Below are 20,880 nucleotides of genomic sequence, written 5' to 3' on the forward strand. Positions count from 1 at the left end.
TCCCTAGAAGGGACATGTCCCTATCTAGGTCGGCCCTGAATTGTTTTCTTTAAAATCGGCAACTTTACAAGGAGACATAAGTTAATACATTAAACTAACCAAAAGATGATTTAGTTAAACCTTAACTATGTTGCCCAAAGGGGACATCGATGCCTATTAAGGAGAAGACAATTACTTATAGGCTTAACTTCCTAAGGGATTGAATGCATTCTCAGATCTGTACAATCTGTAGAATCAGATCAGTATGAGATCAAAGTTACAGAATTAACAGCATCGTGATCCCTGCAATGACACCGTCTTCTATAGTACAATTCACATGCCTTGTCCATGATTCCATATTTTGCATACATGTCTACCAAGGAAATTCCAACTTAAACTTTTTTTTTTGATAGGTAATGAGTTGAAGCCTAGATTATTTATTATTTACAATGAATGGCTTCTGGATTATTATTTACTTATTGTTTTGCATCTCTTGCTCTCTGTTATCCTGATGATGGACCACATAGTGTGATTTGAAACGTTGATGGTAAAAATCTCAACACAGTCTAATCCAAAATCCATTCACTGTAATTGTAATGGATTGTGGAAATTTGATCTCTCTAATATTTATTATTTATTATTATTGGTTGAGATTAGTTGTTATTGTGTGTTGAGCTCGAATAGACTCATATCCAAGACCTCCAAGATGTGAGCCTCACATTTTACCATTGTGTTGTAGGCTCTTGCCTATCTTAAACATTATATATACTCTCGACATATACAAACAAATAATACATACATATATATATATATATATATATATATATACACATCCACATATATATATATATATATATACACCATGGTTACTTGGAGATACATACCATGGTTACCTGGAGATCCGTCTCCCCCCCTAAAAGACATGTCTTGGAGACGAAGATGCATCTTGGAGACTTTTAAATGTCTCTGGAGACATCAAAAAAGGTTGGAGACTTCATGACAAAGTCTCCTAAAGTCTGCTAGTCTTCTAATCCAAAAAGTGAAGTCTCCACAAAATCTCCTGATAAAAAAACATGTAAAATATAATATTAAATTATTTTATGTATTTAGCCCTCATTTAATTTTTTTTAATGCAAAAATTAAGACCAATGACAATTTAAATGATTTAGAGAGCATGATAGTTGAATACCTTGAGATGGATGATCACAACCTTGTAGAGTAGATAATAGTACCATCAACATACTAGTACTAGATAGATTTCTGGTTTGTTTACTGTACTAAGTTTATTATTTTTGTTTGCATATCGGCAATTTAGCATCAAACTATACTTTTTTTAATTTAAATTCTGAATATGTAATGATAATATTAGTGAGTATCAATATTAGTGAGTATCAATATTAGTGAGTAATGATAATATTAGTGAGTATCAATCTGATATGATAATGATCATATGCAATATTCAGAAAACAAGTATCACTATGAGATATAGTAATGTGATTATGTTTGTTCTGAAATATTTGACTCTATATTAACGTGGCATTACTATTATTTTTAAATTTAGTCTTTTGGTTTTATAGTATTACTATTTTGTATTAGACTCTTTAAACTATTGAAAAAAAAGTTTGCCCTCTCCAAGTACCCCCGTCTCCTATTTTTGAAAAATTGTCGTGCCGGTACCAGTACGAGTACCAGAGACCTCAAGTCTCCCCTTCTCCCAGTGACCTTGATACATACATATGCATGTATTGTATATCAATTTTGTGCCTACCCTACGATTACGGCATTCCATGACCACATTTCTTTGAGGCATTACGTTAAAAATGGTATACATGCATGCATACATATATATACACATATATAATACAAACATATACATATGTATGTATGTGAATATATATACATATACACATACATATATACATATACATATACTTACACATACATATATACATATGCATTCGTGTGTGTGTGTGTGTGTATATATATATGCCATGTGTATGCTTCAGCAATATGCATGCATGTCTACCTGTCCAATGGCAACTACACAAATAGATATATATATATATATATATATATATATGCCATGTGTAGGCTTCTGCAATTTGCAAGCATGTCTCCTAGGCTAACACTATTGCTTTGAGGGATATCCATACCATGTTCCAAAGCTCCCATTTTGGCAAAGACAGGGAGGATGTTGCCAAAGGTTGCAGTATATTTAGAGCTCCCAACTAATTTCCTCCAATATAATTATACACATGGGTGACTATATGTCTTTCTTTTTGTGCGTATGCATGCATTATCAACAAATTCAGATTGTGCATATCCAACATTCATGGTTTGTCATGAGACCACATTTCTTTAAGGCATTTCGTAAAGGAACATCTATGCAAAGATTAGGATGCAACATTGCACAAAAATTTTAAATAATTAAAAATATTATACTACTTTTATTTTTCAGTATTTATAAATCAATTTATTTTTCTGATCCTTGCAAACAGAAAAGTTTCAAAAACGAAAATATTATTATTTTATTATTTACCATTAATTAAAAATGTTGCTGAATGATGCATCTTGATCCCTGCAATGACATTGTCTTCTATAGTACAATTCACATGCCTTGCCTATGATTCCACATTTTGCATACATGTCTACCAGGGAAATTGCAACTTAAAAACATTTTTTTTTATAGGCAATGGTTTGAAGCCTAGATTATTTATTATTTATAGTGAATGGCTTCGGGATTAGATTGTGGATTATTATTTACTATTGTTTTGCATCTCTTGCTCTCTGTTGTCCTCATGATGGATCATGGAGTGTGATTCAAAACGTTGATGGTAAAAAGCTTAACACAATCTAATCCAAAAGCCATTCACTGTAATTGTAATTGATTGTGGAAATTTGATCTCTCTAATATATATTATTTATTATTATTTTTTGAGATTAATTATTATTTTGTTAAGCTCAAGTAGACTCGAACCCAAGGCCTCCCAGATGAGAGGCTCACAATTTACCGTTGTGTTGTAGGCTCTTGCCTATCGTAAACATTATATATACTCTCCATATAGATATATAACAAGAGATGCAATGCATCATAGTTCCTGCCTAACGCATAATGGTTGTAAAGGTGTAGATGATTGAGAATAAGGTTAAATAGTTCTAAATTAACATTGTGAATGCAATAATATTTGCCTAGAAATGCACTTGTGATCTGATAGGATGGCTCATATTTTGTTGTCGTATTGCATTCCAAGACTAAGCATATATCTATTAAGTATCATGTGTTGAGAGAGAAAGCAGTAGAAAAAGAGATCGGATTAGAGTATGTGAGTACTAAAGATCAGACTGCAGATATCTTTACGAAGCCTTTACCTAAAGATCCTAGAAATGCACTTGTGATCTGATAGGATGGCTCATATTTTGTTGTGAAGTTCTCGTGTTATATCATTATATCTTTGGGCATTTAAGCCCAAGAATAAGAGGCCAAAGTCCCCAATATGGCACTAAGTACTTAATATCATACTATGATCAATACATATGCTTTAGACAAATTTGCACCTTCTACATTGACAACTTAAACTATGTGCAATGAGGAAAGATATACATACCAATATTTGAATTATAGAACTTGAAGAAGTGATGAAGCATTTAGAGTATCACATTATATGTTTAAGCATGTTATGCATGCTACTAGAAAACCACAAGTAGTTGGAAAAACTCCCCCAACTATGTATTATTCTCATCTTGATTATCAAATGGAAGTCACACTATTTTTAATCATTAGATAGAGATAAATAGCAGTATAGAACAATAACAACATAAACATATATGCAAAGGAAAAAAAATAGATAATATAGAGGAGGAAGAGGAAGAGAGATACAATAGTAAGATAAAGTGATACCAACATAAGTTGTATGTGTGAGAGAGAGAATTAAATATAATTATTTTTTTAATAAAACAAATAGTCAAAATAAAATCATGGTTATAATAAAAAATTAAAATATATTATATTTCAATTAATGAAACCAAGAATTTAATTTTTATATTAGAACTCACATTTGTATAAGAAAAAATGAAATGTATTGAAATATAAAAATATTTTATAAGTAAAACTAATTGTTTAATTTTACACAATTAGAGAAGGTTTACTATTTAATGTTTTGTATTTCCAAATTTTTCATAAAATTAAGTAATTTTTAATTATGAAATAATATCTATATAATCTAATATGTACATTTGGAAATAATAAATAGATGTAATACATATAAATTCGATGTTGATGAATAAATATGATGTAATAAATAACAAATAGAATATAACTATTTAATTTTAATACATAGATTATAAAAACTTAATAATAATTTATATATCTTTTAGAATTGAATTATTTCTTGTTTGTAGTTATTTTCTTTAGTATGTTTATTTGATGTAAAATGCAATTATTAATTTAATATTAAAATATATTTTTAAACTAAATCATAAATTTTTTAAATAAAAAATATTAATAATAATAAATGATATAATTTATAAATTGTGACACTTATCAATTATACATATTACAAACACTATTATAAAATATAATTAAAAAATAATATTGTTTAATTTATTTTTACAAAAGTAAAATAATAGTAATAATTTAACTATTTTTATTAAAAAATCAAAGTTTTAAAAAAATAAGAAATTCAAATACAAAGATATAACATATTAAAATTATAGTGCTATTGAGAACTAATATTGATTAGACATGTTGTGTAAGGTGTAAGATAAAATGATGGAAAAATAATAATTCTTATCAACTTGTCATAAATGTGGAAAAGATAAAGTTGTAATTAATATATTCATTAATGCATGATTAAGTTGTTAGAAAATACTGGTATTTTTGTTGAAGAAAATTGTTTTTCTCCCCCACCAAAAATAATATGGACCAATAGAATGAATGGAAAATGTAATTTATAAAATAATGAAAAATTAGAAAACGATATAAACATTTGAAATTTCATATAATCTTTTAAATTCTTTGATTTGATTGGTTAGTGTTAATGTCATATTAGCACTGACATGCATGCATAAGTATTCTTGCCATGGGCAGGAACTAATAATATATATGTGTGTGTGTGTGTGTGTGTGTGTGTGTGTGTGTGTATGTGTGTATATATATGTGTATGTGTATGTGTATGTGTGTGTGTGTGTGTATGTGTGTGTGTATATATGTATATACTATATTTATCTATATACATATGTATATACATGCATATATGTAAACATACATACATATATAGATACATACACATACAAATATACATGCATACACATACACATACATATAAATATACATATATACACATACATATACTTTTGAATATCTGCCTCTACCATATCTAAAATCAACTTCACATCGTGTTGTAACTCTGGCATAAGTGTTTAATACTCGATAGCTTTCATTTCAACATTCAAGTTTTCAAGATTGGTGAACACCCTCACTTGCAGACCTCTCATGTCAAGCACTTTCCGTACTATTTCAACACCATGTTCTCTTGCCTATCTTAAACATTATATATACTCTCCATATATGTATGTGTGCGTGTGTGTGTGTGTATATATATATATATACATACATATATAAATACATATATATATATATATATACATACATATATAAATACATACACAAATATACATGCATACACATACACAGGCATACATACATATATATATACACTTCTGAATATCTGCCTCTACCATATCTAAAATCAACTTCACATTGTGTTGTAACTCTGGCATAGGTGTTTAATCCTCAATAGCTTTCATTTCAGCATATTCAAGTTTTCAAAATTGGTCAAAACCCTCACTTGCAGACCTCTCATGTCAAGCACTTTTTGTACTGTTTCAACACCATGTTCTTGCTTCTAAGCTAACAGTGCTTCAAGTGCATTTTCTTGTAAAACATTAATTTTGTTAAACAATTGTAAACTTTTAGAAAATGCAATGTTGTTTTCTATTAGCATTGACGAGCTTCCCTTGAACAAAATCAAAATGAAGTGGCATAAATGAAACACGAATTATGGCATTTCCTTCATTACACCCATATCTTTTGTTTATGTCCCTAAGCTACAAGGAACAAAACCGAAGAGGTAATGCCGACTGCAATGTCGGCAACACGTAGCATGGCCACAGATGCAATGGCAACGCCTATTGGTAAGTAGATTCCTCTTTTTCTCTCTCATTTTTCATGTGTTTATTTCACTTGAAATACTATTTATTAGGGGGTATTTTGTAATATTGGATTCATTTTATGCAATAGACGATGAGGACATTCGTGTTAGATGTACGGGAACACTAAAAAATTGTGATGAATTGCTCGTGAGCAATAAAGATGGACTTCCCCTGCGAGTAGCCCAACTTCCAAGTACTTTAAAGATTGATCATTTCATAAAGATTTTAGATGTTAACAAGGAATTTAGATGTGGGGGGGGGAGGGCTAAATATCAGGTTGCTTCTAGTTTTACACAGTTATTCTCCCTAGAAAGAGACAACATTGAAGAATTAATGAAAATTTCCTGAATTGTTTTCTTGTTTTAGATTTGAATATAAATTCAATTTGAGATGATTAGTCCTTAATCACTACTGATATGGAGATCATATTATTTAACATTATCTGATAGCATCTTATGTGGCTTCTCTATTTTTTGCCCATAAAATTTTTTTCTATATTTTTTTTTCAATTAAACCATGACCAGCATATGCCATATATGATGCATCTACCCATTCAATCAACTACACCTGCCATGCAAACGCTTCTAGTTCTTTATATTTGGTGATCATATGTTCCTAGATCACCTTCTAGTGGCTCACTTCGAAGTTTTGCAAGTTGCTACTAGATTTATTCTTTGTAGGGAAATAGTAAAACAGGTTTATTGCTTGAGATAAATTTTGTCCATATACTCATTTGTAATAGAAATGCACAAAAAAGCTCTTATTGATGAATTGTCCCATATTTCTTAGGCTTATTTATGCGATTTGTTATGAGAAGTTGACCATACGGCTTTATTTGGTTACTTTTATGGAGCTTGAGATTACTTTCTTGGTTTGCACTTTGCACCATGCCTCTCTATTTGAGAAACTAGAAATGAATTCTACATTAGTAGTTCTTCGAAGACAGTTTTTGGTCAATATGACATTTCTACAATTTTAAATACTGCAAACATAATAGTTAAGAATGAGATTTGGACATTGAAAGGAACATTAATGTTTGCCTGCTACACTTGACCAGGAGGATAAGTTTGTACCTGGACAAAGCAGACTGAGTAACCTTTCAACAATTTCATCATCCCAAGATCACCAGTTAGACTCCCGTGTGAGTATCTTTGTTTGTCTTTAAAGATTTGATAGTGTTATGGGTTCCTATTTTGAAATGGATACATGTGATCAAGCATTGTTTTAACTCCTTGTTGGTTGATGTTGCACTTGCAGCCTAACTTAACAACTGGAGAGGAAGTTGAAATAGAATATGAAGTAGATGGTTGGTTCTATGTGAGTAAACATATTTAATAAAAAATAATGCATTGCATCTCTAGACCAGCCTATTTACTGGCTAACCTTTTATATATCCAAATTATTGCAGGCAAGGAAAAAACGACCTAGAAGAGATGGTAAAATGGTTGGATTGGTCCCTGTGCTTTATGTGAGCCCTTCCTAGAGCAGTTTTTATGTAGCAAAGAAATAGATATGTAGCCCTTCTGTCCCAATCTCATCTAAATTTAGTCATGATCTAGCCTTGTCCTGTGTGTATTATCGCCTGAGTTTTGGTAGTTTTGTTTGAAAGTAGATGTGCATTTAAAAAATAATGGCTTTATGTAGATCCATTGGTTTTTAATTCTTTTATATTTTATCCTCAAATCATCTATCTTCATGTTGTTTTCTGCAAGCTAATGTGCTTTCATGCAAGCGTGAAGTAATAGTTGCTTCAAGTCAGGTATTCTCCCACTTTATATGTGCTCATTTTTTTGGTCTAATTGAAGGATACTGAGTTGATTGTGGATATAATCCTATATTCTATTGTAATATATTCGTTATTTTTTCCATCTCAATCTTTGCAAAACATTTTTCTGACGTGGTCACACTAATGTGATACTTTGTTGCATGATCACTCTTATGTATGTTCACTGTATTGTAACACCAGTTTCATATGCCTTTTGATTCGATGGTGTTCTTGGAACTGTCTATTATTGTAAAATTCAGACATCATAGTATCAATCTGTTATTTTGATTGGATGGATTTCTAGACATCTCAGAGAATTTTTTACATGGGGACTGGTTTGATCCATTTGTTGTGAGAAGTTTGAACGATCATTAACCAAATAAACTATCTTTAAAGGTGCTCTACTGCAAAAAGATTAACTTAGTCTGAGGTTGGTAAAAGGCTTCTTGTTAATGCCTCCTAACAATTTTCCGATATCCATAGAGAGTTGTTTTTGTGCCGGGCTGTAAGTATTCGGAGAGATGATTCTATACATCAATAATAAATATGAGTGTTGTAAATATAATGGAAACAATTATGTAAAACCTTATTTTTCAATATAGGGTTTCTATGAAAAATGTTGGTATGATCATATTCATAATTTTACAGCTATGTCAGAGTCCTCAGCTAGTAGTTGACTGGAATGCTAGAAAATAATTAATTAGCTTCACCTCAGAAGCCACTAATTTCCACAAAAAATAGTGTATGTATCAGGTACATACATGTTTCCTTTATTGGAAAAAGCTAGGGAAGATTGGTAAGAATTTCCACAAAAAATAGTGTATGTATCAGGTACGTACATGTTTCCTTTATTGGAAAAAGCTATGGAAGATTGGTAAGACTGCTGTTGGCATTCCCGTTCTAGATCAGGTGCTAACATTTTTTCTATAAAGAAGGTTTCTTATTCCTTTCAAACATCTAATCTTAATGTATGAATAGTGATAATGTTGCTATCACAGTCATGAGTCATGGAAGACTGAGCAGCAGTGGAAGAGGACAGCCAAATAATGAGGAAAACAATTATTTTCATAGTTACAAAATGAAGTGACAGTGTAAACAAAACTGAAAACGGTGATAAGTCAATGCTGCAGGACAGCAATATCAAATGAAGTTCAAAGCTAAATGAGAAAATGATTTCAAATAAGTGCATGTAAGTGATTCAAAGGAATCCCTGTTGCACTGAGAGAAGTCAAAAAAAAATGGAAAAGAAGTTTTGTTCAATACATTAAAAACAGTGAATGCATATGACAAAACACAAACTATCTCAATCTTTGCAAGACATTTTTCAGAAGTAGTCACACTAATGTGGTAGTTTGTTGCATGCTCACTCTTGTGTATGTTCACTGTATTGTAACACCAGTTTTAGATGCCGTTTTAGTTTTTACTCAATGGTGTTCTTGGAACTGTCTACTATTGTAAAATTCAGACATCATAGTATCAATTTGTTATTTTGATTGGATGGATTTCTAGACATATCAGAGAATTCTTTACATAGGGACTGGTTTGATCCATTTGCTGTGAGAAGTTTGAACGATCATTAACCAAATAAACTATCTTTAAAGATGCTCTACTGCAGAAAGATTAACTTAGTCTGAGGTTAGGAAAATGGATATTATGTGAGTCTAATGATTTTCCGATATGCGTAGAGAGTTGTTTTTGCACTGGCCTGTAAGTATTAAGAGAGATAATTCTATACATCAATAACAAATATGGGTGTTGTAAATATGATGGAAACAATTAAGTAAAACCTTATTTTTTGATATAGGTTTTCCCAGAAAATGTCGGTATGATCATATTCATAATTTTACAGCTATGTCAGAGTCCTCAACTAGTAGTTGACTGGAATGCTAGAAAATAATTAATTAGCTTCACCTCAGAAGCCACTAATTTCCACAAAAAATAGTGTATGTATCAGGTACGTACATGTTTCCTTTATTGGAAAAAGCTATGAAGATTGGTAAGACTGCTGTTGGTATTCCCATTCTAGATCAGGTACTAACATTTTTTCTATAAAGAAGGTTTCTTATTCCTTCTAAACATCTAATATTAATGTATGAATAGTGAATATTGTTATCACAATCACAAGTCATGGAAGACTGTGAGCAGCAGTGGAGAAGGAGAGCCAAATAATGAGAAAAACAGTGATTTTCATAGTTACAAAATGAAGTGACAATGTAAACAAAACTGAAAACGGTGATAAGTCACTGTTGCAGGACAGCAGTATCAAATGAAGTTCAAAGTTAAATGAGAAAATGATTTCAAATAAAGGCGTGTAAGTGATTCAAAGGAATCCCTGTTGCACTGAGAGAGATCAAAAAACAATGGAAAAGATGTTTTGTTCAATGCATTAAAAACAGTGAATGCACAAGATAAAACACCAACTATTTTCTCAGAATCTGACAAGAATTTACCTGTCATAACTGATGCTGCTGCCTGTTTCTGCTGAACTAATGGAATAAATCATAAAATGTTGCTTGGTTTCTGACTTATCCTTGGTGAAATCTGGCTTGCAAAGCTGCTACCAGTTCTTACATTGGGTGTTTTGAATCTTTCTTTCTGACTGATGAACCATATATGTTTTGCAACTCACTTAGATTTTCCTTTACAGAAGCCTACCCTCCAAGATTTGTAGAATTCAATTTGGGGCTCGCCAAAGCTTTCTTTTTTAACAGATTTGGTCTTTTTCCTCTGTGGAGCTGGTGACAATCCTTTTAAAGAAACTTCCAGTTGGAGTAGCTATGGGTGAATTATGTTTTGCTGAGTCTGTCAGTATATTCTTGGTACTGAGAATGTTTTTCTTTGTCAATGAGCTAAATCCTTTTTGAGTTGTATTCATTGCAGTATGATAATCCACATTGTCCTCCTCAATCAGGCTTTTCTCCTCAATAGGAAAACATCCAGTATGCTCTTGAACTTGCTTTGCAAACAAGTTGGAGTCTGTGTCCATGGAATTTGTGACAGTTCTGTCAAATAATATTCCACCTGCAGGGGTCAATGAATCTGAATAATCAATCTCTGATGGATATCCCTTCCCCTAGCATTTGATAAAGTTTTCTGAGTGATCACTAGAGTCTGAGGAAAGATAAGCCCATCGCACATCTAATGTTGTGTAATTTCTACACATCAACATTTGATTTACTGGAGTGAATGAGCGAAGAGCATTGTGAAAGTCTGTAGCTTCCTTATCCCTATTCACGAGGTTATCCATTTCTCGGCACTCTATAGGCTTTCCTGCTATTGTGCAAGTCTTTCCCATTTTGAATCGCTGTGATATTTCTATTTCAACATTTGATTTAATGGAGTGAATGAGCGAAGAGCATTGAGAAAATCTGTAGCTTCCTTATCCCTACTCACAAGGTTATCCATTTCTCGGCACTCTATAGGCTTTCCTGCGACTGTGTAAGTCTTCCCCATTTTGAATCCCTGTGATATTTCTATTTCATGTAGGGACCCTAATCTTGTGCTTGGAAAAGGATTGTCATGACTAGTTGAATCAACAGCATTTATTGTTGAGGAAAACCTGTGGTAAGACTCCATCATGCCTTGCATCCCTGGAATGTCTCCCAAACCTTTTGCAAGTCTATCATTTGCAACTTCACACAGACAATCTGCTCTCAATCTAGACTGTAGTCCAAATTGATTGGAAGGCTTCTTATTAACTGCAACTGACTCACTTAAACCACGCTGACCCAGTTCTAAAACCACATTTCTTTTGATTGAAGGTGTCCTTTCAATGTCACATTTGTCCATGCCACCTAGCCCCTTCTAGAAAGAGAACTTTCAAACATACCAACATTTTTTTTTTAGTAATTCAACTAGCCATCGAAATTGCAACGGAATGTTCCGACGGCTAGCCATCACTTGCACAGCACAGCTGTCACAACGGCGAATCCCAAAGGATGAATGTCGCTTCTACAGCATAGTTGTCACATTGACGTCGCAATTGCGACGTCTGACTAGAAGCTTAAACCATCATAATTACAAGGGCGTGACGTCACAATTGCGACGTCGTGAACATGAACTCTTGACCCTTCCTTCCAAGTTACGACAATGTCAGCCGTCGCAATTATGACGACTCCTCTCATCGTCACAATTTGCAACAGCAAAAGTCCAACAGTCGTCTGACAGGAGACAATTCATGGTTCTATCACTAGGGCGACGGGTGGACGTCGCAATTGCGAAGGCCTGCCATCGCAAAACAGGTCCAAATGTGGTAATGCACACACATATATGCCATATGTATGCTTTCACAATTTGCATGCATATCTACCAGTCTAACATTCCAACAGCATTACTTTATCATTGTTGCTTTGAGAGATGTCCATACCCTGTTCCAAAGCTCCCATTTAGGCACAAAGAGGGAGGATGATACCAAAGGTTGTGAAATATTTAGAGCTCCCAACTGATTTTCTCCAATATAAATATACACATGGGTGACTATACGTGTTTCTTTGTGTGTATGTGCATTTTCAACAAATCCAATTTGTGCATATTGTGCATTCATGGTTTGTCATGAGACCACATTCCTTTGAGGCATTCTGTAAAAGGAACGTCCATGTAGAGATAAGGATGCACCATTGCATAAAAAATTTTAAATGATTAAAAATATTATACTATTTTTATTTTTCAGCAATTTTAAATCAATTCATTATTCTGACCCTTGGAAAAACAAAAGTTTTAAAAATGAAAATACTATTATTTATTATTTTTCATTAATTAAAAATGTTGCTCAATGATGCATCTTGATCCCTGCAATAACATTGTCTTCTATAGTACAATTCACATGCCTAATCTATGTTTCCACATTTTACATACATGTCTAACAAGTAAATTACAACTTAAACCTTTTTTTATGGATAGGTAATGGACCGAAACCTAGATTAATTATTATTTATTAGTATTTGTTGAGATTAATTATTATTATGTGTTAAGCTCCAGTAGACTCGAATCCAAGACCTCCCAAATGAGAGGCTCACATTTTACCATTGTGTTGTAGGCTCTTGCCTATCTTAAACATTATATATTCTCTCGATATATACATATATATTACATACATATACATATATACATACATATATATACATACATACATATATACATACATATATATACATACATACATATATACATACATATATATACATACATACATATATACATACATACATGACACATGTACATGTATATCCATTTTGTGCCTGTCCTACGATTATGGCATTCCATGAGACCACATTTCTTTTAGGCATTATGTTATACATGTTATACATATATATACACATATATAATACGTACATATATATACATACATATACATACATACACATACATACATGCATACACATATACATATAGATACATACATATATTCTATTTTTGCGCGTATATATATATATATATATATGCCATGTGTATACTTCAGCAATTTGTCAGCAATTTGCATGCATGTCTACCAATCTACCTATATTTATATGCCATGTGTATACTTAAGCAATTTGCATGCATGTCTACCAATCTACCTATATTTTGCATGCATGTCTACCAATCTACCTATATTTTGTATTAATTTGCCTGACATGCTGACTTGTGGTCTTGTGGCTATATAATGTGAGATCTAAGATTAGGAAAGGAATCATTGAACTTAGATAAAAGGAAAACAATAAGATTTGGCTCTGTAAGCCCGAGCTTCTAAGTTCGTAGATTGTATTTTGATTGTTTATGCCTAGCATGTTAAAGGAGGATTGTCTCATTATATCTACATTTGAGTCAATATAATTTCTTGTGGTTTCTCCTAATATTGTTGGCATCGGTGTGCAACTCTAGCGAGGGTAGCTTGGGAGTGTCTGCTTTTGGCCTCCTAGCCTCGAATCATTCGTTGAAGCTCAAGGTATATAACTTCATAATTTATACAATTATGTTCTAATCTTTTTATTTAGAAATAAAATGTCTACAATTGAATTTTATTTATTCAAAAAATTAAGTGCATGCATTTTTCAAAACATTATCAAATTTTTAATACAATGCTTTTATAGAATAATGCTTTACACATTATTAATAGATTGGCTTTTGCTTAAAAACTTCAAAAATACATTGTCCTCAAAGGGAGAAGCAAGCTAACATTACAGAAATATATATATTAATGCATTTTAAAATAATGACTAGATTATTTGCATGTTTTATTATAAATAAAATATTTTCATAATTAATATGTAATTATAGATTAAACTTAAATTGATATTAAAATTTAAATATAAAAGAACTTAATTTATATTATTCATAAATTAAAATATAAATATTATATTGTTCATAAATTAATATATAATTTGATAATTAAAATCTTTCTTGAAACATAAGATGGATTGTGATTCATTTTGTGCGTATTTTTATTGTCTATGCCTAGCATGTTAAAGGAAGATTGTCTCATTATATCTACATTTGAATCAATATAATTTCTTGTGGTTTCTCCTATATTGTTGGCATCAGTGTGTAACTCTAGCGAGGGTAGCTTGGGAGTGTCTGCTTTTGGCCTTCTAGCCTCACATCATTCGTTGAAGCTCAAGGTATATAACTTAATAGTTTATACAATTATGTTCTAATCTTTTTATTTAGCAATATAATTTGTCTACAATTGAATTTTATTTATTCAAAAAATTATAATATATTTTGACAATTAAAATCTTTCTTGAAACATATATTGGAAAGCATTTTGACCAAAATGCCGTAAAAAATTCATATGATAAGTAGTGATGACCATCAAATTCCAGGCACGTCAACACCTTAGTCCAAAGCAATCATTTTGGCATAGGCAGTGAAAATGCTGGTAAAGGTTGTGGAATTTAGCTTTGCAGCTGGTAAATTGCATTTGCTCGAATTTAAACACATGCTATATATTTATGCATACATATACATATATGTACATATCTATATATGTAGTATACACAAAATTTAATGCACGTGTATACACATATATATACAACATGCATGTCCACATATATATATATATATATATCTGTGTGCGTTGTACATGCATGTTTGCCAATATTTAAAAAATCATATTATATTATTCATAAATTAAATATTTTTGACAATAAATATTTTTCTTATATGAAAGACATTGAAATGGCCAAACCATCATAAAAAAATCAATGACAGGTAGTGGTGACCCTCAAATCCCAGGCCTGTCCATAACTTCTTCCAAAGCTACCATTTTGGCATAGGCAGCAAGAATGCTGGCAAAGGTTGTGGAATTTAGCTTTGCACCTGCCAATTGCATTTGCTTGAATATAAACACACACACATGCTATATATAGGTGCATACATATGTATTATACATATATGCATATATCTATGTGTGTGTAATATACAACATGCACACCCATATACATATACATACAGAGAAATATATTTGTTTGTGTTGTGCATTCATGTTTTGCCCATATAAATCTATTTCTTTAAGGCATTTTGTTAAACATTGTATACATGCAATATAGATGTATTTACCCACACACACACACATATATACACTGTTATTTATAGTCCAAGCCACGTCGAAAAAACATAGAAATTAATATAACTTCTCAAATGTCAAATGGAACAACTTTCTCTGCACTAGTATTTGGTAAATCAATTTTATTGATCAGCAAATCTAATTAATGGGCATTTTAGATGAAGCTAATCGTATGCAAACTTCAAAAACAAAAATAGCCCATAAAGATAAGCTTTGAATTCATAAAATGACAAAAGAGATGACTTGTGATACGGGAAGCCACCAAGACAAGTGAAAGCAGTGGCTGCCCGACTATATTAAGCAATTTAAGCTTATATTTGACAACTTTTAGATATTAAAGTCCACTGGGTAAAAGAAATTTCGTTTGTTTCACACTTTTAACTAATTCTGAAATCAAGTGCATAAATAAAATACACTCTGATTGAAGTCATGAACTATATTGAGAAAATTAATAAGATAAATGCATGATGCAAATTATGAAAGGCGAAGGAGATGAATTTGTTTAGATACTGTCAAACTTCATAGCCCAAGTAAGGATTCCCAAAAAAACTCCTTACCTGCCACTCACGAGCGCTGTGCCACCCGTAAGCTTTCAGAGTTCCTATTCTAAGCAGCACGGCCATAACCCTAACAACACCCAAAACACTATGTTTAAATTGTGGCTCTTTCTATGTTGGAAAAAAAAAAGATAAACCTAAATTTGAAATGAAACTTATACACAAATTAACTACTTATCTTTTTTTGGGAAGGGAATCTCAAAGCAGAAACAGATAATATACACTGATTACACACCAAAAAAAAAAAAATTTGATTGCATGCATTACAGATAAAAAGTAAAATCCCTAATTGAATATAGCATGAACCGAAGGCCACTTAGAAAGCAAATTTCTCCTGTGTAATAAGAAAAGGGTTAACAGCAAAAATTCCTCCAGTGAAACTGATAAAAGGCAAACGAGTATTGACAGCTAAATTGTTTGGTAAAGATCAGGTTTGAATTAAAATAGCGAACATCGAAATGGCAAAACATAGAAATACAGATAAATCCCTCACATTTCGTGTTTCCTGCAGTACTTGCTCTACTTATCATTACTGACCTCTCTTCATTCTCGTCAGAAACAACGGATGAGGCAGAAGTAGCGTAAACAGGTCGAGATAGAGGCTACTTCTACTCACATGTAAAACCCTGTACAATACACTAATGATGCATACCCAGCTGTCGAGCTCATACAATGGGGCCACTGGAGGCAGGTGTTGGTGTAAGGAAAGGAAATTAATGAGGGGAGTTTGATTAATTTAAAACATTGGTTAGCGATGTATCCTAATCCCTGTATAGACATTTTCTTCTGGACAAGAGTTCAATGCCTTGCCTATTATTCCGCATTATCCATACATAGTCTTCCAGGGCAGTTGCAACTTAAAGACACACACACACATATATGTATATATATACTGTCAACAAATCTATTTGTGCATATCTGGCAATCATGACATGCCATGACCACATTCCTTTCAAGCACTCTGTCAGACAGTTCACATGCCTTGTCTGTGGGCCCATTTTGCAAGCATTTCTACCATGGCAATTGCAACTACAACATCTGACAAAAATACTTTATGCTTTATGGGATGTCCATACCTACTAAGCCTAGAGCTTGATGCTCTAAATGGCAGTTTTTTCAATTTTGGACCACATATGATAGCTTGAAAATTAACTGGACTGAATGGATTGACAAAATATATTTTTATAAAACCGTATATTTGACACTTCATATTAATAATAAGCTGTATACATGGGAAAGCTTTGGCTGTCTGAATTTACTAGGCAGCTTATATTTATATTTGACTAGTTTTAGATATTAATCTCTGCTGGTTAAAAGAATTATAGCTTGATTTACCATTTCAACTTAATCAAAATCAAGTGCATAAATAGAATACACCCAGATTAAAGTCGTGCACAATATTGAGAAAACAAATAGCATAAATGTAAGATGTGAATAAGAAATGTTTCTATCACATGTGTTATAACTGAACCGAAGTCCACTTAAAAAGAAAAATTTCCCACTGTCATAAGAAAGAGGGTAGCATTAACAGAAAAACATAGAAATACAAATATATCCCTCACAGTTTGTGTTTTCTGCAATGCTTGCTCTCCCCTGTTTTTACCAGTCTCATCAATCTCGTCCAAAACAACGAATCGGTAAAAAGTAGTGTATATAGAAGACACAGGCTACTACCACTCACGTGCAGCAACATTTACACAGCACCCAAAATGTACCATTTATTGTAATTATTAATTAAAATGAAAACTAATTAATTCAAGTTTGAAATACAATGAATATAAAAAAATTAATTAATTAATAATTACAATAAATGAGGCTTTTTGGGTGCTGCATAGACAATGGTCTCGCATGCAAAACCCTGAAAAATACTTCAAATCGTTAAGGTTAGTGTGCTGGCAATGAGTGTATTTCTTAATTCTCAAAATTTGATGAAACATGGACAACACTGGTAGCAGTAATAATACACAATTTATATTGTATTTTAACAATTACATCATTTAATTAAAATTTAGAAATCTCAGTTCAATATTATTTAGAGGATTATTCTATTTATATTCAAAAGGCATTGAAATGACCAAACCATCATAAAAAAAAAAATCATATGATAGGTAGTGGTAACCCTCAAATCCAAGGCCTGTCCATACTTATTCCAAAGCTCCCAATTGAGCATATGCAGCCAGAATGCTGGCAAAGATTGTGGGATTTAGCTTTGCACCTGCAAATAGCACTTGCTTGAATATAAACACATGCGCATGCTATGTGTGTGTGTGTGTGTGTGTACAACATGCGCGCCCATATACATATACAGATATAAATTAAAATATTTGTCTGTTTTGTGAATGCATGTATGCCCATATATATCCATTTCTCTGAAGCATTCTGTTAAACATGGTATTGATATATTTACAAGTACATACATATACACATATATACATGCATGTATACATACACATATCTATATGTGTGTGTACATATATACACAAACTCCAAAAAAAATCTCACTGAAACCATGGCAAGTGGCTTAGAAGATTCTACACAAATTGTGCCATGGTATCAACTAAGCAGATGAGAAGAAAATGAGCAGAATTTGGAGTATCACATAACCCTACCAAAGCAGAATTCTTTTTAAAATGAGATGAACCAAAGCCAACCTCTCTGCTCAAATCTATGCACAATAAATGAGTAGTAGATCTAAAAATATTGGAGTGTTAGAGCTACTAGATTCTTAAACTCAAGAGACGATTTTTGCAGCCTCCTAATTTAAAATATTGGATGTCAGTTAAAATTTGCCTCCAGGCATAAGGTTAAGATTGTTGCAAACTGGCTGAAAGTTGTTTGCCCCAGTGTGAGAAATATAACAAGATGTTAGTTACTGTTAAAAGATTGTTATAAAAAAGAGTGATGCCATTTCTGGTTTCTTGCCATTAAGGATGGTATTAAGCAACATGATAGTAGTAAAGGTAATATTAAACATTGTGAAATATATATTCCAATATTATGAAGCTAATTATATGAGAACTTAAAAATTAACCCATAAAATATGCTTCGGATTCGTAAAATGAAAAAGGAGGTGACTTTGGAATGGAAAGCCGCCAAGAAAAGTAAAAGTCGTCGCTGCCTGAATCTATTAAGAAAATTCAGATTTGACGACTTTTAGATATTAGTGTCCACTGAAAACAAGAAATTTCTTTTGTTTCACCATTTTAACCCTATTCTGAAATCAAGTGCATAAATAGAATCCACTCTGAAAGTCATGAACTATTTTGAGAAAATAAATACGATAAATGCATCATACCAACTTATGAATGGCAAAGGAGATGAATTTGTTTAGATATTGTCAGACTTGATAGCCTAAGTAAGGATTCACAAAAAAAATCCTTACCTGCCACTCAGAAGAGTGTGCCAGCTGTACCTTTCAGAGTTCCTCTTCTAAGCAGCACAACCATAACCCTAACAACGCCCAAAAAAAAAAATGATCAAATTGTGGCTCCTTCTATGTTGGAAAAAAAGATATAGATCAACCTAAATTTGAACCAAAACTTATATACAAATTTGAAGTTTAGCATTGGCTTTTCGTGGGGGGGGGGGGGGGGGGGGGGGGATCTCAAAATTGATCAGAAAATAAACCCTGATAAGACTTCAAAAAAAGTCTCTGCAATAATATTTTAAAATTAAAATCCTAAAACAATGAGCCTAAAGAAATGTTTAACTTGAAGTGCAAAATTCCTCCGATGACACTGCTAAAAGCAATGGACAGTTAACAACTATTTAAAAAGAAAGGGCTTGCGGTAAAATAGCGCAAAATGAAACACAGCAAAACATGATTTATGAATATATCACGCACATTTTGCACTGCTGCAGTTCTCGCTCTCCATGTCATTAACAGCCTGATTGATCTTGCATGAAACGGTGGAGGAGGAAAAATGCAGTGTAAATATGAACTCATGCCCCAAACTGGTCGTATAGAGTTTAAATCTAAAACAAGGCAATACAAACATCAAGCTTTGCATTTCTCTTTAAAGGTATAGACATCAAAATCCTAGTAACAGTAACACTGCAACTGAGGATAGAGAATGCAGCTATAACATCATGAGAAATAAGGGCATTCAATCCAGTGGTCCAGAGTTCAAAAGAATACAGTAAATTTATGTGAAAAAAAAAAGATGGTCATGTACCTCGGACAATTTTCTTCAGAAGGTAAAAGAAACTGTGAAATACAACAGAATATGACTCATCCCATAATGTGAATAGCTCATTACATCACTGAGACCAAGTTTCTTCATGAGTTAACCTGAAAAACATGATTAAGGTGTTAGACTCACTTTCACAGCGTCCAAACAAAATCTTCCTTCTAGAGAAACCATTCAATGCAGAATTCAAATGAGGCAGTCCCTTCTTGCATAGAATCCAACTCTTCAGAAAAAGAAACATATATGTTAAAGTCTTATAGATAATAGAACAATAGACATCTATTTTATTTTGACATTCCAACAGAATTGAGAAAACAATGATACCAGAACATGAATCTCAACAGATCTCAGTAGGCTATCAGTGCCATGCCTAACTAATACCACATAGCATGATGCAATAAAAAGCTAATATGCACTTCAAATGTAATCCACACAAGATAAGCTAGAATAAAATAATTATCACATTGAAAAACTTCTGATATATGTAGGTTAGGTGTTTATTAAATGCTTCATTTGTTTTTATTACCCTAGATTATTTATTTTTTATGCTTCACTTATTTCATTAGCCTAGATATTTCTATTTTATGCAAGGGTTTTATTTTCCCTTACAAAGAAATTCACATACATGTCCAAATG

The 20,880-nt window shown here is 32.2% G+C and overlaps 1 protein-coding gene across 12 annotated transcripts in view; it reads right to left on the reverse strand.

The window, feature by feature from the left end:
- The window catches only part of LOC149566585 (uncharacterized), a 44,365-nt gene that overhangs the window by 14,088 nt on the left and 9,397 nt on the right, over positions 1-20,880 (reverse strand). For 4 of the 12 annotated variants that reach the window (XR_016362233.1, XR_016362232.1, XR_016362234.1 and 1 more), the window contains exons 3-7: positions 20,230-20,345; positions 19,899-20,029; positions 19,437-19,504; positions 16,055-16,124; positions 10,405-12,321 (exon numbers count right to left, since the gene is read on the reverse strand). Coding sequence is in view for 5 of the 12 variants with exons in the window: in XM_089819885.1 (XP_089676011.1) it covers positions 10,405-10,457 (53 nt within the window). In the remaining 7 variants the exon portion in view is untranslated. Of the gene's footprint in view, positions 1-10,404; positions 12,322-16,054; positions 16,125-17,616; positions 17,923-19,436; positions 19,505-19,898; positions 20,030-20,229; positions 20,346-20,880 lie in introns of all 12 variants that reach the window. The other 8 variants (XR_016362236.1, XM_089819882.1, XM_089819881.1 and 5 more) reach the window with 5 other exon arrangements.

This window comes from Cupressus sempervirens, chromosome 3 (genome assembly GCF_028749045.1).
Source record: "Cupressus sempervirens isolate cs-2001-9-10 chromosome 3, ASM2874904v1, whole genome shotgun sequence".
NCBI lineage: Eukaryota > Viridiplantae > Streptophyta > Pinopsida > Cupressales > Cupressaceae > Cupressus > Cupressus sempervirens.